The sequence below is a fragment of the Pelophylax lessonae genome (genome assembly GCF_965119305.1).
Source record: "Pelophylax lessonae genome assembly, chromosome: 5".
Classification (NCBI taxonomy): Eukaryota; Metazoa; Chordata; class Amphibia; order Anura; family Ranidae; genus Pelophylax; species Pelophylax lessonae.
This window is the reverse complement of record NC_138772.1, coordinates 278023237-278043984: the sequence shown is the minus strand read 5'-3', so window position 1 is coordinate 278043984 and position 20748 is coordinate 278023237. Positions and strand designations below refer to the sequence as shown.

General features: G+C 43.3%; 1 protein-coding gene across 1 annotated transcript in view; it reads left to right on the top strand.

Moving 5' to 3' along the window:
- The window catches only part of SLC39A6 (solute carrier family 39 member 6), an 87987-nt gene extending 67504 nt beyond the window's left edge, over positions 1–20483 (top strand). The window contains exons 6-9 of the mRNA XM_082259227.1: positions 2437–2811; positions 11761–11841; positions 14233–14423; positions 20025–20483. Coding sequence (XP_082115353.1) covers positions 2437–2811; positions 11761–11841; positions 14233–14423; positions 20025–20177 — 800 coding nt within the window. The 3' untranslated portion in view covers positions 20178–20483. The remainder of the gene's footprint in view (positions 1–2436; positions 2812–11760; positions 11842–14232; positions 14424–20024) is intronic.
- The last annotated feature ends 265 nt before the right edge of the window (positions 20484–20748 follow it).

The following is a 20748-nucleotide window of genomic DNA, read 5'->3' as shown; positions in this document are numbered from 1 at the left end:
GCACTGTGATAGTCTCAGAGGTCCGTTTTGAAGCGCAGAGAGCATCATGAAGAACAAGGAACACACCAGGCAGGTCCGAGATACTGTTGTGGAGAAGTTTAAAGCCGGATTTGGATACAAAAATATTTCCCAAGCTTTAAACATCCCATGGAGCACTGTGCAAGCAATAATATTGAAATGGAAGGAGTATGAGACCACTGCAAATCTACGAAGACCTGGCCGTCCCTCTAAACTTTCAGCTCCTACAAGGAGAAGACTGATCAGAGATGCAGCCAAGAGGCCCATGATCACTCTGGATGAACTGCAGAGATCTACAGCTGAGGTGGGAGACTCTGTCCATAGGACAACAATCAGTCGTATACTGCACAAATCTGGCCTTTATGGAAGAATGGCAAGAAGAAAGCCATTTCTTAAAGATATTCATAAAAAGTGTCGTTTAAAGTTTGCCACAAGCCACCTGGGAGACACACCAAACATGTGGAAAAGGGTGCTCTGATCAGATTAAACCAAAATCGATCTTTTTGGCAACAATGCAAAACGTTATGTTTGGCGTAAAAGCAACACAACTCATCACCCTGAACACAACATCCCCACTGTCAAACATGGTGGTGGCAGCATCATGGTTTGGGCCTGCTTTTCTTCAGCAAGGACAGGGAAGATGGTTAAAATTGATGGGAAGATGGATGGAGCCAAATACAGGACCATTCTGGAAGAAAACCTGATGGACTCTGCAAAAGACCTGAGACTGGGACGGAGATTTGTCTTCCAACAAGACAATGATCCAAAACATAAAGCAAAATCTACAATGGAATGGTTCACAAATAAACATATCCAGGTGTTAGAATGGCCAAGTCAAAGTCCAGACCTGAATGCAATCGAGAATCTGTGGAAAGAACTGAAAACTGCTGTTCACAAACGCTCTCCATCCAACCTCACTGAGCTCGAGCTGTTTTGCAAAGAGGAATGGGCAAAAATTTCAGTCTCTCGATGTGCAAAACTGATAGACATACCCCAAGCGACTTACAGCTGTAATCGCAGCAAAAGGTGGCGCTACAAAGTATTAACTTAAGGGGGCTGAATAATTTTGTACACACAATTTTTCAGTTTTTTATTTGTTAAAAAAGTTTGAAATATCCAATAAATTTCGTTCCACTTCATGATTGTGTCCCACTTGTTGATTCTTCACAAGAAATTGCAGTTTTATACCTTTATGTTTGAAGCCTGAAATGTGGCAAAAGGTCGCAAAGTTCAAGGGGGCCAAATACTTTCGCAAGGCACTGGATCACACTCTTCTGCCCAGCAAAGGGAATGTTTAGTTACATTTGAGCTTAAAGCAGTAATAAACCCAAAACCAAAAGTGGAACATATAGCAGCTTACCAGTCGTTAGATGTGGTGGCTGTATTTTTTAAAAATTTTATTGCACCTGGTAATTCAGCCAGTTACACATTATTCTCTCTCAATGTGTCTGCATTCTGGATGAAGTAAAAAGAAGAAAGGAGCACAGAAGACAGCAGCATTGTCAATCTTTGAGAGGGTTGTGATAGACTTGATTAAAAACAAACTTCAGCTAACACTTTTTAAGCAGTTACAGAAAACTATTTTTTTTCCTTTTAGGATAAAAGTTTTACAAAAATAATAAAAGCTGACTATTTTACGCACTCCTGTGAGGGTTAAATGGTTTCTCACCCCTCTAAATGCCACTTGGCCTGGACAGTTTGGTTTGTTGAAGCGGAACTAAACCCATCGATTTAACCTCTTTAAAAAACTATTATATTCTGGCACATGCTAGGAATGTAACTGTCCCCTTTACTTGGGCTCTCTAGCAAATTGTCAAACCATCAAATGGCTGGAGTCATAACTGATCACATGTGCAGCATCATGGCATTCGATCAAACAGAGGCTAAGATGGCAGCTTTCTTGGCTAAAGACAATAGGAAGGTTTAGTTGCGCTCTAACTACTTAGCGTCCGCCCGCATGGTACTGCAGACAAGCGGGTGTTGTAGGCAAAGTGACGTACCCATGTGTTGCTGTCCACCAAAAGAAAGCTCTATTTGTGTGAAAAAAATGATATAATGTATGTTTGGGTACAGCTTTGCATGACTGCGAAATTGCCAGTTAAAGTATCACAGTGCTGAATGCCAAAAAATGGCCTGGTCATGAAGGAGGTAAAATCCTCTGGTCTTGAAGTGGTTGAAGGAAGTTAAAAAATAACAGACTTGCCGGCTGGATTGCCAATTGGAAAAAGAGTAGGGGGGGGGGGGGGAATACAGCCATCCACCTAAGAATTGTTAGGTTGCAATTTCTTAATTTTGTTTTGTGTAATAATGCTTTAACCAATAGGATGCAGCACATGACCTAAAATGTCCATGACACTCAGTATGCTTAAAATTTGGTTTGTGTTTAAAAATATTTTGGTACTTTTGTCTTTTTTTAAGATACGGATAATGAAGGCTACATAGATGGTCAAGCACAAGATGTATCCCAACAGCCAACTGCACCAGAGGAAGAAGAAGAGATAATGATTGCTCAGTCTCCTGATGAAACTAGTTACAGGGAGTACGTCTCCAGAGGATGTGAAAACAAGTGTCATTCTCACTTTCATGACACACTTGGACAGTCTGATGATCTTATACATCATCACCATGACTACCACCATATCTTACATCATCATCATCACCAAAATCACCATCCACATAGCCATTCTCAGCGCTACTCCCGGGAGGAGCTAAAAGATGCTGGCATTGCCACCTTGGCTTGGATGGTAATAATGGGTGATGGATTGCACAACTTCAGTGATGGTTTAGCTATTGGTAAGTTTATTATAAAACAACTCTACAAAACACGATTGGCATTTTTATGGACTCCCTACTTCTACTACTGTAATTTTAGTAAAACAATGCTTTTAGTGGGAATACTCTTTACTGGTTATGAGGTCTCCATGCTTCTACGTGTTTCTTACAGTCATACTTATGAGGAAATGCAAAAAAATTGATTTTTGTTGCTGTTTGTGTCCCCATTGGGGACAGGTAGCTGAACGTGAGGGAAATAACACTTGAAAGATGTCATGCGAACGGATGTCCCCACATGGAGATTCCTCTTGTATTCTGGTGATCACTGTTGGATTTTAGATTTCCATTTACTTTCTGTGCAAATGACAACCGTGAAGAATGTAGAAAGTAAAAAGCTCTCTAATGGGTTAACAGCAATCAAAACCTGACTGGAAGAAATGTTTTGTCTGTAGTTCCACATAATATCATGGTTTGCACAACTTCTTCTTATCCTGATGTTTTTGTTTTGGGGGAATTGGTTCATTTACATTCTGTATTTTCAGCTTTAGAAACAGTGACCAAACAGTTTATACAGAGTCTCGGACTGCCTCTATCCTGGGACTCTCACTTGGCATCCACTAATGGCTAAGCCTTGCTGCCCTCTACGACCGGGGTGGTCGACAAAGCACTTTAGCTATAAACAAAAAGAAGGGCGCACCAGCCTAGCGCATTATCCTCAGTAAGCTTTTTATTGATAAAATATAAAAAAAATGGCTATTCACAAACATGCGATGTAAACCAGCATATCAACTCCATCGAACAGCGTCCATGATGTAAGAGTCCGATATCTCGAAAGTGAAACACTAACGTGTTTCGAAGCAGTGCCTCAGAGGCTTTGAGGAAGAGGCACTGCCTCGAAACGCGTTAGTCTTTCACTTTCATGAGATATCGGACTCTTACATCATGGACGCTGTTCGATGGAGTTGATATGCTGGTTTACATCGCATGTTTGTGAGTAGCCATTTTTTTATATTTTATCAATAAAAAGCTTACGGAGGATAATGCGCTAGGCTGGTGCGCCCTTCTTTTTGTTTATGTCTACAGTTTATACAGAGTACCTGCAGTTACTGAAATTATTGTGGTAGACTTTTTTTGTGTTTGTCTTTTTTCATTCTTTTTCATGTAATGTGACCTTAAATATTAGCTAACTAATATAAAAGACTTGATTAGACTTGAGAGACTCCATAAGGCTCCGTTTACATCTGTGTGTTTTCCGGGAATGCACGCAGAAATGTTAATGGTACCCCAATTGTGGGAGTTAAATGCATGTTTTTGCAGCACGTAAAACCTCACAAACCAGTATGTAGCAAAATGCTCTGTGAATTACTTTGCTGTGTTTGTCATGCACAGTGCAAGCCATTGAAACCAATGGACTTCACTATGCATGTCATGCGGAAAACGATCAAAAATGTACGCTTCCACTGCGCTAGGTGTGAACGGGGCCTTATTGTCAGCATTTAGCACCTAAAGCAATTTTTACTGTTTGGATTTCCAGGTATTGGCATGTTTTATAGTTACATTGGTCCACCTTGGACCAACTTAACTTTGTATATACAGCACCTGTCCAATGGCCCTGGAACCTGGAAATCACTGAAGTAGACACCACTACTCCAGTGACCTTCACTTGCTTCCAGGTCCTGTGCTGGGCAGCTGGCCTGATGCATTGTGAACACAGAAGGTCGGCCATTCAGCACAGGGCACCATTCAGAGAATGCTTGTATTTTCTGAATGCATGCATAGCATCCTCTGCTTGGATGAGGTGGATAGCATGACATGGAGCCCAGCCTCTCCACCTTGTGCAATCAAAGAATGCTTTGCATTCATTCAAAAAATGCAAAGCATTCTTGAATGGCGCCCATGTCGAGTAACCGACCCCCTGTGTTCTCAGTGCAGTAGAGTGGTTGCTCGGCAAGGGACCCAGAAGCAAATAGAGATCACTGAAGTAGCGGTGTCCATTTAAGTGATTTCTATCTTTCAGGGGTATCAGCCAGGTATGATGTACACATAGTAAGGTCTAAGGTTTGCCAGTGGAACTATGTATAACATGCTGATGCCTGTAATTCGCCCTTAAAAATGGCATACATAACTGCAAAGAAGCATAGGAATACCTACTTCTGCCTGTGCTGTTAAACACTGCTCTGGTGCAGAGTAATCTCTTGGAAAGTCTGTTCCTGAAACTGACACTTCCAGGAGTGTCTATTTCCCGTCCATCCTAAACTGCTGTATGGTTCCTTCATGGCACTGTCCTGTAGTGACCTGAAGACTGGTGAGATGAGCCATTGAAAACTGTAAGATCAATATTCCTTGTGTGTCTGTTTCAGAAGAGAGTTTAGCCAGAGATTACTTCACCAATGCATGTCGCAGGTGGGGTAAGTATTCAGATTTATCTTTGCATGCATGGCATTGTAAAGAAATGTTGGGTAAACAGTCGCTTTAAAGATAAAATAGCAGGGTACAGCTTTTGTTCATTGATGAATACAGCTCTTGATCTTCTTAACCATTGGGTTATACTGCCCCCTACAGGAGTAGGACACTAGGCAGGAAAAAAGTCTGGCTATGCGGGGGTATACTTCCTCCCTTCTATAGGTACCCAGTTTTTTTCTGCTTAGTCAAGAGTAAGGACCTAGTTCCTTGCTGGGATCTCTGGTCCTTGCAATTTTTTTCCTTTTTGGGATAGATTTATTTTTTTTCTCCTGGTTCTTTCCTGGGAGATCTACAGTCAACTGTCGGACTGGGCGGCAGGCTGGATAGACTAGATCCAGTGGTCACCCCACTCTGGCCAGCAAACGCAGGCAGACCTCAGCTCCGCACTAGGTCAGCCGTGACATAGCCCCGCCGAAAGGGGGCTGGCCTGCGAGTTAAACACCTTGCAAGATCGTATACGACCTGGTCTCGGCCCGAGTCATAGCGTTTTTCTTGACCGAAAGCCCCCTCATTTTGATTGCGAAGGGCTCTGTCTGGAGCGGTGCCGCTGGGGCTGTGTGGGTGGTCTGGTCCACCTCCTGGGGTGGGGGCAGGGCACTATGCTGGCGACCAGATGATCGGCTGTACCTGCCAGGGCCCCCCATCGTTGAGGCCTAGGGATTCCTTCTGGGTCCCTGGGAGCCTCGTGGTGCCGCCATTTTGTTGTAGCCTTGTGCAGCAATGCATGGCGTCCATGTTGTGTGGTCCAGTGGCCATTTTGGGGAGGTTAGCTATAGAATACAATGGCGGCCATGTCTGTGAAGCCTTCTGGGTGACGTTTTCGGTGGTGGGAGTCCCTCCTTATCCCCTGGTGCTGACTCCTGGATCCTTTCATTTACTCGTGCAGTGCAGATTCTCCTGGTTGCTGTGGTGCCTGGTTTCTGTGGGGTGGTGAGTCTGGTGGGGTCCTCTCTCTCTCTGCTGAGGATCGATTAGTGCTCTGTGACTGGCAACCGGGTGGGCTGCCAGAGCAGTGGGGGGTTGTCCCTTAGCAGTGTTTTACATTTTGTTTGTGGGGTCCCCCTGGTGACTCATGGCGTGTTTGGAGCACATCTCCCCAACTGATCCCATCTCTGAGGCTACGGGGCCCTCCGGGTCCCATCCATCCATCGATGCACTGACGAAGGTCCTGGAGTGCTTTGTGTTCTGGGTGGAGGTGGCTTTTGGGCAAGGGGCTGGCAAAAAGTGCCCCCCTGTCTTCCCCTGCCTCATCTGTCTCGTCAGATCCTGAATCTGATTTGGCCACCGCGGACATTGGTCACCATGCTGGGTTTGTGACCACACACCCTGAATCCTCAGATAGTGAGGAGAATTCCTTCTCTTCTGCAACCCTGTATGAAAAGGCGCTAGTGGATGCACTGATTATAACTGTGCGTGAGACCTTAAAGATGGAGGATGCAGCTGCGACTGATTCTCAGGCTCCCCTTGGCACTCACAAGCCTTCCAGAGCGGAAAAGGTGTTCCCTTTCCCCTCCTATTTTGACAGAATTGTCACTAAAGAATGGAGATGACCAAGGCGTTCCCTTGGGGTCCCTAAGCGATTTGCTAGGCGATACCTTTGAGTACTACTTTCTTAAGAAGTGGACTGTTCCACCGGTGGTAGACCCTCCAGTTTCCAGATTAAACAAGGCAACCATGATCCTGGTTGAAGAGTCCCCAGCTTTTAAGGACCCAGGTGACAGGAAGGTGGAGGCTGTGGACTGCAATATGTACACCCTGGCTAGTTCAGCACTGAGGCCCTTATTCACCATTGCCCTGGTGTCGCAAACTCTGACCGAATGGGCTTGGCTTTTGTGCCGTGACCTGGAGGGGGAGTAGCTCCCCTCCTGGCTTTGCTGAGCTTGCAGACCAGTTGGTCCAGGGGCTGCAGTTTATCTGTTATGCCTCTTTGGATACGGCTCCCCTAGTGGCTCGGCTCTCTGTTTCGGCAGTGGTCCTTTGGCGTGTCTTTTAGCTTAAATGCTGGTCTGTGGACCAGACTTCTAAAAAGGCCTTGACTGATCTTCCCTTTCAAGGAGATCACCTGAGGTCTCACAGGGGGGAAGAGTACCTTTCTTCCACAGACTACTAAAGGCAAGGACCCTCGTCGTAGACGTGGGCCCTCCTTCTCGACTCATAAGAAGTTTTTTCGTCCCTCAGTGACGACTGATCCTCTGGAGGATCCAAGCAAACTTTGTCTGGCAAGTCAAGAGCGAGCTTCTCAAGACCCGTGCCCTCACCCGTGTCTGAGGTGGGGGGGACGTCTTCGTTGGTTCCTGGACCCGTGGACTCCCCTGGTACAAAATAAATGGGTCCACGACGTCATTCGGTCCGGCTACAAGATTGAGTTTCATTCCAGTAAGGTTCTTTTTTCCAACGTGCCCCTGTCCCCGGTCTACTTGCAGGCTCTTTTTGGGGCGGTGAAAGACCTTTTACTTTTAAAGCGTGATGGTTCCAACTTCGGAACATTTTCAGGGGTTTTTCTCAAACATGTTTACAGTCCTCAGGAAAAAAGGCAAGGTCCGTCCAATTCTGGACCTCAAGGCGCTGAACTGCTTTGTGCGGGTGTAGAAGTTCAGAATGGAGTCCATTCACTCGGTGGTGGTTTCCCTGCATCAGGGAGATTTTCTTGCCTCCATCGACATCAAAGATGCACCTTCACATTCCAGCGCTTCCTCCATTTTGCGAGAGGAACATTATAAGTTTGTGGTGTTACCCTTTGGTCTTGCCTCTGCTCCCCGGGTCTTCACAAACGTGTGGGCCCCGCTGCTAACATTGTTACGCCAATGGGGGTAGTCTCCTACTGCTCTGGTGGAAAACCTGGAAATCACCATACGAACTTGAGGGAGTTTAGCTGTATTCTGAATTTTCAGAAGTCTGCTCTGGTTCTGTGAAAAAAGCTGGACTATCTGGGTTTGACTCTGGACTCGGCTTTAGCCAGAGTCCTCCTTCCTCTGGACAAACTCCAGAAACTGCAGGCTGCAAATCGTTTCCTGCTGTCTTGCATGCTGGGTGCTGGGCCTGATGGTGTCTACCTTCGAGGCGGTTCTGTTTGCACAGTTCCATACGAGGTTCCTGCAAGGGAGATTCTTGCCAAATGGGATAAGAATCCACAGTCTCTGGACAATCAGATCCGGCTGAGGTGGGGAATGAAAGAGTCCCTGATATGGTGGCTTTGTGCTTCGACTGGAAAAATCCCTCCTCTCGTTGTATTGGACCCTGGTCATCACGGATGCCAACCTTTCCGGCTGGGGAGGCGTCCTCTGCAAAAATTCTGCTCAGGGGATCTGGACACTGGAAGATTCCAGACTGCTGATCAATGTCTTGGAACTTGGAGCAATGAGACTGTGCCTGGAACATTGGACGGATTGTCTTCAGTGATGTCCAATGTGCATTCAATCGGACAGTGCCATGGCCGTGGCTTATGTCAATCACCAGAGGGGCACAAGAAGTGTCCTGGCAGCTCTGGAGGTAGCCGGCATCCTAAGGTGGGTAGAACGGTTCGTTTCAGCCCTCTCCGTCGTACACATTCTCGGGGTGGAAAACTGGCAGGCGGATTTCCTCAGTCAGAAGGCGTTGGACCAAGAGGAGTGATCCCTTCATCCGGAGGTGTTTTATCAGTTGTGTCTCCGATGGGGCATCCCCGAGGTGGATCTGTTGGTGTCCCGACTCAACAGAAAGGTGCAGAGAGGTTTGTGGCTCGGTTACTAGATCCTCTGGTGGATGCCACAGATGCGCGCTGGTGGCCTGTGGGGTCAGTATCCTCTGCTTTACTCCTTCCATACTCTCAAGCTTCTGCCAAGACTTCTAAGCTGGATTGAGGCAGAAGGGATTCCGGTCATCTTATTTTCCCCGGACTGACCTCGCCAGGTGCTGATGGATAGTTTTTTCTATGTTGGTGATTCCAATGCTGTTAAAAGCTAGGAAATCTACTTTTAGGAAGATCTACCATTGTAAGTGGAAGACGTTCATTGCATGGTGTTGAGTCTCTTGGGGTTCATCCTCGCTCTTTTTCGGTGGCTCAGATCTTTTCCTTCCTTCAGGGGGGTTGAGCAGAAACTGGCCTTGAGTACTATCAAGGGTCAGATGTCGGCCCTGGCGGTCTTATTTCAATGGCCCTTGGCCATGTACTCCCTGGTGCGTACTTTTCTTCAGGGAGTTAGGCACTTGACCCCTCCAGTGCGGTCGCTGTTGCCGCCTTGGGGCCTCAATTTGGTGCCCTCAGTCCTCCAGAAGCCTCCTTTTGAGCATTTTTGGAAGATTCCCCTTGCGTTGTCCCAGAAGGTGGCCTTTTTCGCGGCTTTCACTTCTGTGTGCAGAGAGTCCGAGTTGGTGGCGTTATCCTGTCATTCACCTTACTTGGTGGTTCACAGTGATGAGGTGGTTCTTCGCCCCGTCCGTCATTCCTTCCTCGGGTTCCTCTGCTTTTCATTTGAATGAAGACATTGTGTTGCCTTCCCTGTGTCCCAGGCTAAAACATTTCAAAGAAACTGCTTTGCATGCCTTGGATGTGGTCCGGGCAATTAGGGTGTACCTGCCAGCTACAGAGTCTTTTAGGAAGTCAGATTCACTATTTGTGCTCACGGATAGGCCTTGAGAAGGGGTTGCTCGCTTCCTCTGCAACCATTTGCAGATGGATCAGACAAATGGTGATTCAGGCCTATTCCATCAGGAGTCAGGTTCCTCCTTCCCCTGTCAAGGCACACTGTACTCGAGCGCTCAGTGCCTCCTGGGCCTTCTGTCATCAGGTGCCAGTGATACAGGTTTGCAAGGCGTTGCACACTTTCACAAAGTTCTATAAAGTGGATGTGTTGGCATCTGAGGATGCTTCCTTTGGCCGCAAGGTTTTGCAGGCTGCTGTTTAGAAGACCTGGTCCTCTTTGAGGGTGTATTGTGTTTTTTTTAGGTAACCTTGTTTTCTATAGTTAGCCTTGGGAGTTTCTTTTTGCTGTCCCCACCCCTCATGTTTAACACTGCTTTGAGACGTCCCAAAGGTTAAGAAGATCAGGAGCTGCGTCCGTCAATGAACGAAAGAGAAAATGGGATTTTTGACTTACCGTAAAATCCATTTCTCTGATCATTGATGGACACAGCACCCACCTCTCTGGAGTTGTAATTCTTCTTACACTGCTTGTAACAAAACTGAGTTTCTATAGCAGAGAGAGGTAGTGTACCTCCTGGGACAGCCCTTTGGCGTAGTCAGACTTTTATTCTGCCTAGTGTCCTACTCCTGGAGTGGGCAGTATAACCCAATGGTTATAAAGATCCGGAGCTGTGTCTGTCAATGAACTTTAGAGAAATGGATTTTACGGTAAGTCAAAAATCCCATTTTATTTGCCATTTTGGTGTTTTACTTTGTTTATATTCTACTATTCATCCAAAGCTGGAATATGGGAATTCACGCGTCTTGCAGAGCAGGTAGATCAAATCAGCAGAATTTTTATTGTCAGCCTTTTTGATGAAGCTCAGTCTGTTTGTCAAGGCTGGACTGAGCTTCATCGAACCGTCGACAAAAAAAACACTTCTGTTTTGATCTATCTCCTCTGCAAGCCCCATGAATGCCTCTATACCAGTTTTGGATTTATTTGGATTTCTTTGTGGGTGAGCACCTGGGCATTTACTTTAAACATAGAGTGCCGTGGCTACATTTGGGGCTGATTTTATATTATTATAATCACATTTGATCTGCTTATTATGTATGTAGAGGGGTTGTAGATTAGCTACTAGAAACAAGTGTCCAGTGTTTGGATGCTATTGAGTTCCATAAACTCTATGAAGTCTTAAATGAAAGAAATTGTGTAATGTACACTCCTCTCAATTTGCAACGATCCTTTTTTGAATTGCTGTAGTTGGCGTCCTAAATCTTTGAAGCACGAGTAACCCGTAGGCTTGCATTTTAAGAATGAGCACTAAACCAGTTTGTAACAGAAAGCATTGCCTGTATATGTAATAGGCAATAATTGCAAATGGAAATTAATTTATAAAACATTAGCTCATATTAAAAAAAACTTTTTTTTTTTTTTTTTTTTATCGAACCTAAATAAAGAGACAGTACTTTAACTTCAAATAAATATTTAAATATTTTGTTATATTACTGTGGAGTTACTTTTTTCGGAACTCAACAGTTAATCCAGGAGGTCTAAACTCTTTTATATTGAATATAAATACAAAAGCAAAATCCAAAGCTCGGTCCTGCTGGGGATTGTTTATGTAAAGGCATCTCTGGAAAGATTATTTGGTGTACTGGTGAGAAGTACAGTAGCCCAGAGAATACTGGCTTTCTATTTACTGAAGTCTGCTCACTGGAAGTTGATTGCTTATTAGTTACTGTTATTTACTGCATTTTGCTCCTGATTAGAGTTGGATTCTCATGTCCTAAGCAGCTTGAAATGCTCTTTCATATTTAAGCTTGTTGCATTATGTTAATGTATTTAATTGTTATTATTTGCATGCATAATAGGTTATGCTAATGGTTGTTTTAAATTACAGGGGCAGCATTTACTGAAGGCTTATCCAGTGGATTAAGTACATCTGTAGCTGTTTTTTGTCATGAACTACCACATGAATTAGGTAAGACTGAACTGAACTACATTGTTGTAGCTTATCAGCCCTGCGATTATCCATGCAGGTTAGATATGTCAGCCACACATCATATGTTCTTTTTTTTAAAAAAAAAAGTTTAAAAATCAGGTACTTGCCAGTCCATAGAATCCAGCGCTGGCTTCCTGCAGCCGATTTTTCCAACCAGTGTGGGTCACCAGTGCCGCCATCTTGGAATTGGGAGCAGGCTTCTTTATTAATTCCAGTGGGCATCCTACTGTGCATGAGCAGGATTCCACAGTGTTGTGAGGCTGGTCCAGCAGCCTCCTGGGACATATGATTTGGTCTAGGAGGCTGCAGTTGGGTAGGGGGGTAGGAAGCGCAATGACATTCTCACCGAGACAGGAATTGAAGTGAGAGTGAATACCTGTCAAAGGTAACTACTCTGTGTAAAAAAACCAAACAAAAACAAGCTACTCAAAGTGGTGGGGGGAGGAGAGGAGGATGAGCAGTACATTCAGGCCCCATTCACAACTGAGAGATTTTTAGCACGAAACTTGAAGCTCCTAAATGCTCAGGGAGAAAAAAATTGAATGCATCTCTATAGTAATGGTTCACATCTCCACTCCAAAATGCCTGAAGCGCAAAAGTTTTGGAGCTACTTTTTGTAGCACGAATCGGGCAGATTGGTGCGCTTTTGAAGCATTTTTCCCCCCTAGAAATGCATTGAAAAATGGGAATCCCGCATTTTTGCACATTTTAATGAATGTTTTTCATCTCATGTACAGTTACCTCCTCACCAGCAAATGAACCGATATTGTCAGGAAATAAAAAAAAAAATCAATTTTCACCAGCAATGCCAAGAAGATGGAGGAGATGTAGGGGTTGACTTACTAAAATTAGAAAGTGCAAAATCTGATATAGTAGCTATGCATGGTAGCCAACCAGCTTCTAACTTCAGCTTGTTCAATTAGGCTTTGACAAAAAAAAAAAAGAAACTGGAAGCTGATTGGTTTCTATGCAGATCTACACCAGATTTTGCACTCTCCATTTTTAGTAAATCAACCCCAGTGTCTCTTTGATACCAAGACCTTTATTCAGATGGTGAGGAAACACTCCCATCCGTATGATTCTCATGACTCCCGTTACAAGTCCCAAGTGAGCAAGATTCTGTGGCATCTATTGTCAGGAATAGGAGTATTGGTCACAGAAGGGGAGTTGTTTTTTTTTTTTTTTTTTTGGGGCGGGGTTGTTCTTTGGAGGTTTATAAGGTAATAGCAAGAAATTTACATCTAAATATATAAAGGTTTTCAGTGATATGTAGCATTTTATTAATACATGTAAAAGCTGTAAAAATATGTTCAAGTAATTTGGATTTGTTTTACCCTCTTCAAGAAGGGGTTAAAAAATTCAATACAAAAGGAAAGAGAAAAGGTAAGGCTGTCAATTACAGCCGGTGTGCTGGATGTCCCTCCCGTCACCTTTTTACATCTTGGTGTCAGGAAAAATAGTCAGATGGCAGAGGAACAAAGCAGCAGACAGAAAAGACAGTGTCTGGCTTGGGACACACTAGAGAGGGCTATGCTTCATATTTCATGTCAGAGGTTTACAACCACTTTAAGTATCGTGTTAGTATAGGATGCTAATGTGATAAGATAAAGAGCCTCATTGGACACTATTTGTATTAAAGAAATTGTCAAAGATATATTAAATGAGTTGGCATCATTATCACCATACAGTACCAAGCATTCCAGGACTGTACAGAACCACTTTTATTAAGGTAAAATCTACCTAGTTTAAATGGGCACGGCCAGACCCGAAACATTGATATTTGTATGATGACTGTGATGCTAAGCCTAATAAATATTTTCTTTATACAGAGGAGATAACCTTGCTTCTGTTAAATGATTGTTATATTCTCTGAACTACAGTTCTGGGTTTATGTAATAATATGAAAACCTAAGGCCTGTGCGTAACAGTAGCCTGTAGCACCTTATTGATGCTCGGCTTTTGGCTCATTAGTGGCCACATAGTGTATCCCATTTCAGGATGATGGGCTGATTTAAAGTATAGTGATGACTACTTCCCAAATATACCCATCTGGCCGGTGTGCACCCTTTGCTTGGATGCCACAGTTTCTATTAAATGCCATAAAAGGTCTGTCTGCAGAAAATATTACACTTTTTAATACTTTTTTAATGATGCCTGAGTACCACATAATTACACTATTCCAATTCCTTAATGCCAAGGACTAGTAAGTATGACTCCTTTGCCTTTGTAGTATATAAGCTTTTAAGCTTATTTAACTTTTTAAGCCTGGATAGTCCGCTGTTCAAAAACTCTAAAGAATGTTGATCTGTAATTTCTCTTATGTGTGCTTTTATGGTTTAGTGACGTTTTTTCAAACTTTTTTTTCCCTAGGGGATTTTGCAGTCCTCCTGAAAGCTGGAATGACTGTAAAACAGGCGGTGTTATACAACGCCTTGTCTGCTATGCTTGCATACCTGGGTATGATAACCGGGATTCTGATAGGCCACTATGCAGAGAATGTTTCAATGTGGATCTTTGCTCTTACAGCAGGGCTTTTCATGTATGTGGCTTTTGTTGATATGGTAAGTGCATGTTTTTATTATTCAGTTTACTGGATTTTACTAACACTGATATGTGGGGGTCTCTAGTAGTGGTGAAATAAAAGATCAAATGTGGCTGCTGTGGGCTCATTACCCCTCCTTGCATGGTTCTGGTGAAGAACAAAAAGTAGATATCTGAAAGCCAGAATGTAGAGTGCAGCAAATAGCAAGAAAAGGTAGGCTGGTAAAGGTGTGCTGCATTAAAAAATCTCCGAAGACAGATTGAAACCACACAAAAACAGAATTGATAAAAGTGTTTGCACTTGATGTTTTTTTCAGTCTTGGGGAAATTATAGAAAAGCTTAAAAGCGAAGTAGGTAAATAAAAGTATCCATCTACATTAGAGCAGAAATATCTACCGTATTTATGGGCATATAACACGCACAGGCGTATAACATGCACCTTAATTTTATGAGGGAAGTTTCAGGAAAAAGCATTTTAAATAAAGAACTTTGAAGCAAAAAAGGGTCAGTGCCCATCTGCAGCCTGATCTGTGCCCGTCATTGCAGCCTGATCTGTGCCCATCATTGCATCCTGATCTGTGTCAGGTTACACAGAGCCGGGATCTCCTGTGGCTCGCAGTCACACACAGTCCCGTCTCCTTGGCCAGCTCTTATGATAGACAGAACACTGGTCCAAGGCCGGGACATGTGACATCTATCCTAAGAGCCAGTCTGGGAGGCGGGACTGCGTGTGACTGCACCCCCTGCCTCCCATCACAGGCAGCCAGGTACAATATCGACGTATATTCAGAATCCCTATTTTCAGGGGTAAAAAATGAGTGTTATACTCCAATAAGTACAGTAATCGACCTAATCGATTATAATTGATTATGAAAGTAGCTGTCAACTATTTTTATAATCTATTAGTTGGTCAGCCGATTAGTTGGCCTGCATACAGAATGCATTATTTGTTTACATATCAGCAAATCGAGCGCAGCACATATAAAGCTCAGTACAGCATCCATATGTCAGTATACACAGTGCAACACACATACAGCTAAGTACACCATCCATATATGTCAGTATACACAGTGCAGCAAACATACAGCTCAGTACACCATCCATATGTCAGTATACACAGTGCAGCACACATACAGCTCAGTACACCATCCATATGTCAGTATACACAGTGCAGCACACATACAGCTCAGTACAGCATCCATATGTCAGTATACACAGTGCAGCAAACATACAGCTCAGTACACCATCCATATGTCAGTATACACAGTGCAGCACACATACAGCTCAGTACACCATCCATATGTCAGTATACACAGTGCAGCAAACATACAGCTCAGTACACCATCCATATATGTCAGTATACACAGTGCAGCACACATACAGCTCAGTACATGATCCATACTTGTCAGTATACACAGTACAGCAGTCATTTTGGAACACAAAGGGGCCTTCCCTCGAACTGTTCCCACATTGTTGGGAGCATGGAATTGTCCAAAATGTCTTGAAATGCTGACGGCTTAAGAGTTCCCTTCTCTGGAACTAAAGGGCTAAGCCCAACCCATGAAAAACAATCCTACACCATAATCCCACGATAAAAACACCTTTGGGATCAATTAGAATGGAGACTGCAAGCCAGACCTTCCCATCCTACATCAGTGCCTGACTTCACAAATGCGCTTCTGGAAGAATGGTCAAACATTTACATAGACACACTCCTAAACCTTATGGACAGCCTTCCCAGAAGAGTTGAAGCTGTTATAGCTGCAAAGGGTGGGCCAACTGAATATTGAACCCTACGGACGAAAACTGGGATGCCATTGAAGTTTATGTGCATGTAAAGGCAGGTGTTCCTATACTTTTGGTAATATAGTGTATGTGAACCCGGCCTAATAGTATATACACTGTACATCTCTTCAGTCTGTTATTCTCAGAGTGGATTAAATATTGTTCCCCCAACCATATAGCTGGTTATTTATATTTACCACTGCATATAGATATTCCAGCATACATTGTAATTTTTTTAAACTTTGCATATTCACAAAATTATACAAGAAGTTTTTATTTTTATTCGATTAATGGAAACCATAATCGGCCAACTAATCGATTATGAAAATACCGGTAATCTTTAGTTGCAGCCCTAAGCTGCATGTCCTATTTTAACCACTTAAGGGCCACCCCACGTACATTTTCTGCGGCAGGGAGGCCCTTAAGTGCAAAATCACGTATCTGTACGTCATCGCTGCTGTTGGATCTGGGACACGCGTGCCGTCGGAGCCACACTCCTGCTGTGATTGGATACGGGAGCCAATCAGCTTCAGTGTCATTTATACAGTGACAGTGCATTTTTTTTTTTTAGCACTGATCACTGTATTGGTGTCACTGGTCCCCAAAAAGTGTCAAATAGTGTCAGATTTGTCCGCCGCAATGTCGCGGTCTCGGTAAAAGTCACTGATCACCGCCATTACTAGTAAAAACAATAAAAATACAAATTCCATAAATATATGCCATAGTTTGTTGACGCAACAAATTTTTGCGCAAACCAATCAATATACGCTTTTTGGGATTTTTTTTTTTTTTACAAAAATATGTGGAAGAATACACATTGGCCTAAATTGATGAAGAAATTAGATTTGTTTCACATTTTTTGATTGGATATATTTTATAGCACTAAAAGCATACCCAACATTTATTATGAATTGAGATTAAAATTAGAATGTGATGCATCTATCCATTTTCTCCATATTTTTTCAAACTTCTGAGAAGCAATGCATTGAACATAAATATATTTTTAAAAAAATACTTTTGTTTATCCATTTTCTGAATCCAGTTCCTAAGGGTAGGAAGATTGGGTGAAACCCAACAGGAAGCTATCAGCTTGCGAGCTATAAAAAGTGATCTCAAAATAGGGACTACCTGATCATATTCTAGATTGCTGCAATTTGCTTATCCTAGAAGGCATAGAATTGGGTATCACAACCCAGTATCATTTACAGAATTTAACATATCCAGCACTTCCTATAATACCAAAATTTTGATTTTGGTATTCTAGGAAGGGCTAGAACTTCCTACAACCATACCCAACTTTTGTGAATCTCCATAACAAATGCATAAGGGAACCAGGAGATTGAGCACATCTTGCACATTTTAGAATTTTCTCTCCTGCCTACCCTATACAGCAGCTCCAGAGTACGATTAAGCCCTATACAAAATAAAAAGTTGTGTTACTCTATCGATAGGAGATATTAAGGAAAGCTGTTCATGTTTGGTCCCTTATATCCCCTAGAGCCACTTCAATATCTGCCTTCCATCTTTGCCTACATGGAACAGTAATATCAGAAAGCAGTTGAGGTAGCAATTGCTTATAAACCCTAGTAATAGGACCCTTAGTAATATTTGCTCAGACAATACTATCCAAGATGGGAACAGGAGAGAAAGAGACCATTGGGGCCATACCTTAAGTCTCCAAAGCTTATTTTAGTTGAAAATATTGGAAAAAAACATTTCTGTTCTAAGTTATACTTGGTATGTACAAAGTTGTTAATACGTTTTCAAGACCCTGTCAGAGTACAGTTGCATCAGGATGTGATCCCTGCAGTGTTTCCTATTTAACCACTTCCCGCCCGCCCTATAGGCAAGTGACGGCGGGAAGGTGGTTGCATTATCCTGACCAGACGTCATATGACGGCAGGATGATGCGCTCTGACACACTAACGTAGGCTCTTTACCATGTAGGGCTGCACGATATTGGGGAAAAAAGTATATTGCGATATTTCGTTTTTAACGATATATATCGCGATATTTCTCCAGACAGTCTCCGGAGGAGGGATCAGTTAGCAGAGCTCAGCTTTCTGCCAGGGGATCCACCACACTCGTAATTCTCCCGCCCGAGCCTTGTGTCGGAGCCAGAGTGTCAGTAGCAGCCTGCCTTTGTCCCGCGGTGCTCCTTCGGCATTGCTCCGGACGTCTCTCCCCCCTCTCCTGCTGCACGTAGCCTCTCCTGCTGCCATACAATCCGCCCCGTACTCCAGCCCTCCCAGCTCTCCCTCTTAGTCAACAGCCGACCATTACTCCGCCCTGCTCCGCCCATTGTCTCTCCATTGAAAAATATTACAGCCTGATCCCGCCCCCGATGCAGCCAGGAGAGACAATGGGCGGAGCAGGGCGGAGTAATGGTCGCTGGATACTAGAGGCAGAGCTGGGAGGGAAGTGTGGGACGGATGCAATCACTGGGAGTCCTCCTCCTCCCCCCCGAGTCCGGACTTCTCCCCGCCCTGCCTAATGCCTGAAATATCGTGGCTTCGGCGATATGAATATCGCCCGCGCCTGCAGAACGATAGTCGATATCACATCGACTATCGTTCAGCCCTATTACCATGTGACCAGCTCTGTCCAGTCATAGCTGGTCACATAGTAAATGGGAAGTGCCGTTGATTGGCTTTCCTCAGATCGTGCCTGACAGGCACGAGTAGAGGAGAGCCGATCTGCGGCTCTCCTGACAGGGGGGGTCTGCACTGGTAATCAGAGCATTGATTACCAGTGCAGACCCTTGGGGGGGTGGTGCCACTAGAACCACCAGGGATGCCCACCGATGACCCCAGGGATGCCCATGCAAGACCCCAGGGATGCCCACCATGGCCACCAGGGATGGCAATCAGGGCTCAGGGAGCCCGCCAGTGCCCTCCCTATCAGTGCTGCCCGCAGTGCCCTCCCCTTCAGTGCTGCCCACCAGTGCCCATCATTGCCATCTATTAGTGCCGCCCACCAGTGCCCATTATTGCCCATCAGTGCCGCCTATCAGTGCCCACAAATGCTGCATATCAGTGCCACATATCAGTGCCCATCAGTGCTGCCTATCAGTGCCACATATTAGTGCCACCCCATCAGTGCCTCCTCATCAGTGCCTGTCAGTGAGGCCTCATCAGTGCAGGAAAAAACTTATCTATTTACAAAATGGTATAACATAAACAAAACTTTTTTTTTCTTTTTTTCAAACTTTTCGGTCTTTTTTTATTTGTTTAGAAAAATAGAAAAAACCTTGCCGTGATCAAATATCATCAAAAGAAAGCTCTATTTGTGGGAAAAAAATGACATAAATTTGGTTTAGGTACAGTGTTGCATGACCGCGCAATTGTCATTCAAAATGCAACAGCGCTAAAAGCTATAAATTGGCCTGGGCGGGAAGGGGGAAAAGTGCCCATTTATTGAAGTGGTTAATTACTGCCTAGGCAAGGACCTAGAAATGCTGCTTCGCAGTGCAAAAATGGTAACATGCTTTTATAAAAATAGTGAAACATTCATTTCAAATTCTGTAAAGGGCAGGGACTAGGAAGAGAAAAGGTGAAGGTCTTATTTAATACAATGTGCCAGTTTCCTTGTTCAGTATAACATATGAAACACTATTGTTTTTTCCATATACTCTTCTGTCCTAATTTTTCATATTTTCATTTATTTTTTATAGCAGAGTACTTTGTAACATTGTGTGCATGACTATATATTGCATAATATAGCTGAATTTTTATACAGCATATGTATTATTCTATTCCTGTGTTGTAAACCATGTGTGTCAGGATGTCTTGTTTTGTCTGGCCAGTGTAACGTAATCCTTGTTTATGGTTTGCAGGTACCCGAGATGTTGCACAATGATGCAAGTGACCATGGATGCAGTCGTTGGGGATATTTTCTCTTGCAGAATGCAGGAATTCTTTTAGGATTTTTCATCATGTTGGTTATTTCTGTATTTGAACCTAAAATTGTTTTCACTGTTAACCTATAGCTATAGGTTGCCTGTGGTCATCAGATTTACACAGCAAACTAAGTTATTTTTTTTTTTTTTTTTTAGTTTTTGGTGATTTTTTTTTTTTTTATGCAGTAAGCATATCTATTTTTATACTAATTGTAAAAAAAAAAAAGCTGCGCTTAGTGGCTTCAGAGAATTTGCAGTAAGACTGCAAAGGTCATTAGCAAACAGTTTGTGCCAAACTCATACATTTTTTTTTTTTTTAATCTACCATTTTTTTTACGTATTTAATAGATGCGGTCTCAATAGAAAATGTTTATGTATGTCCATATCAGCCATTGGCAAATTCAGTTTTTGGAGCTTTTGTTCATTTCTTTCTATTTTTAGAACTTATGTATGTCTGTGTCAGAGCACAATATATATATAGGTCAGCAACAACTGCAAGACTGTTAAGGGGAGTCATTATTAAGTTGCTTTCTAATAATTGCTTGACAATGGTTATAATCATTTTCAGTGAAAGAGACTTAAAGGTTTGCTCCACTCTTACAACAAAAATTAAATATGCTTTGTTAAAAAAGCACGTGCCACTCCAGCCATCAAGCACTGG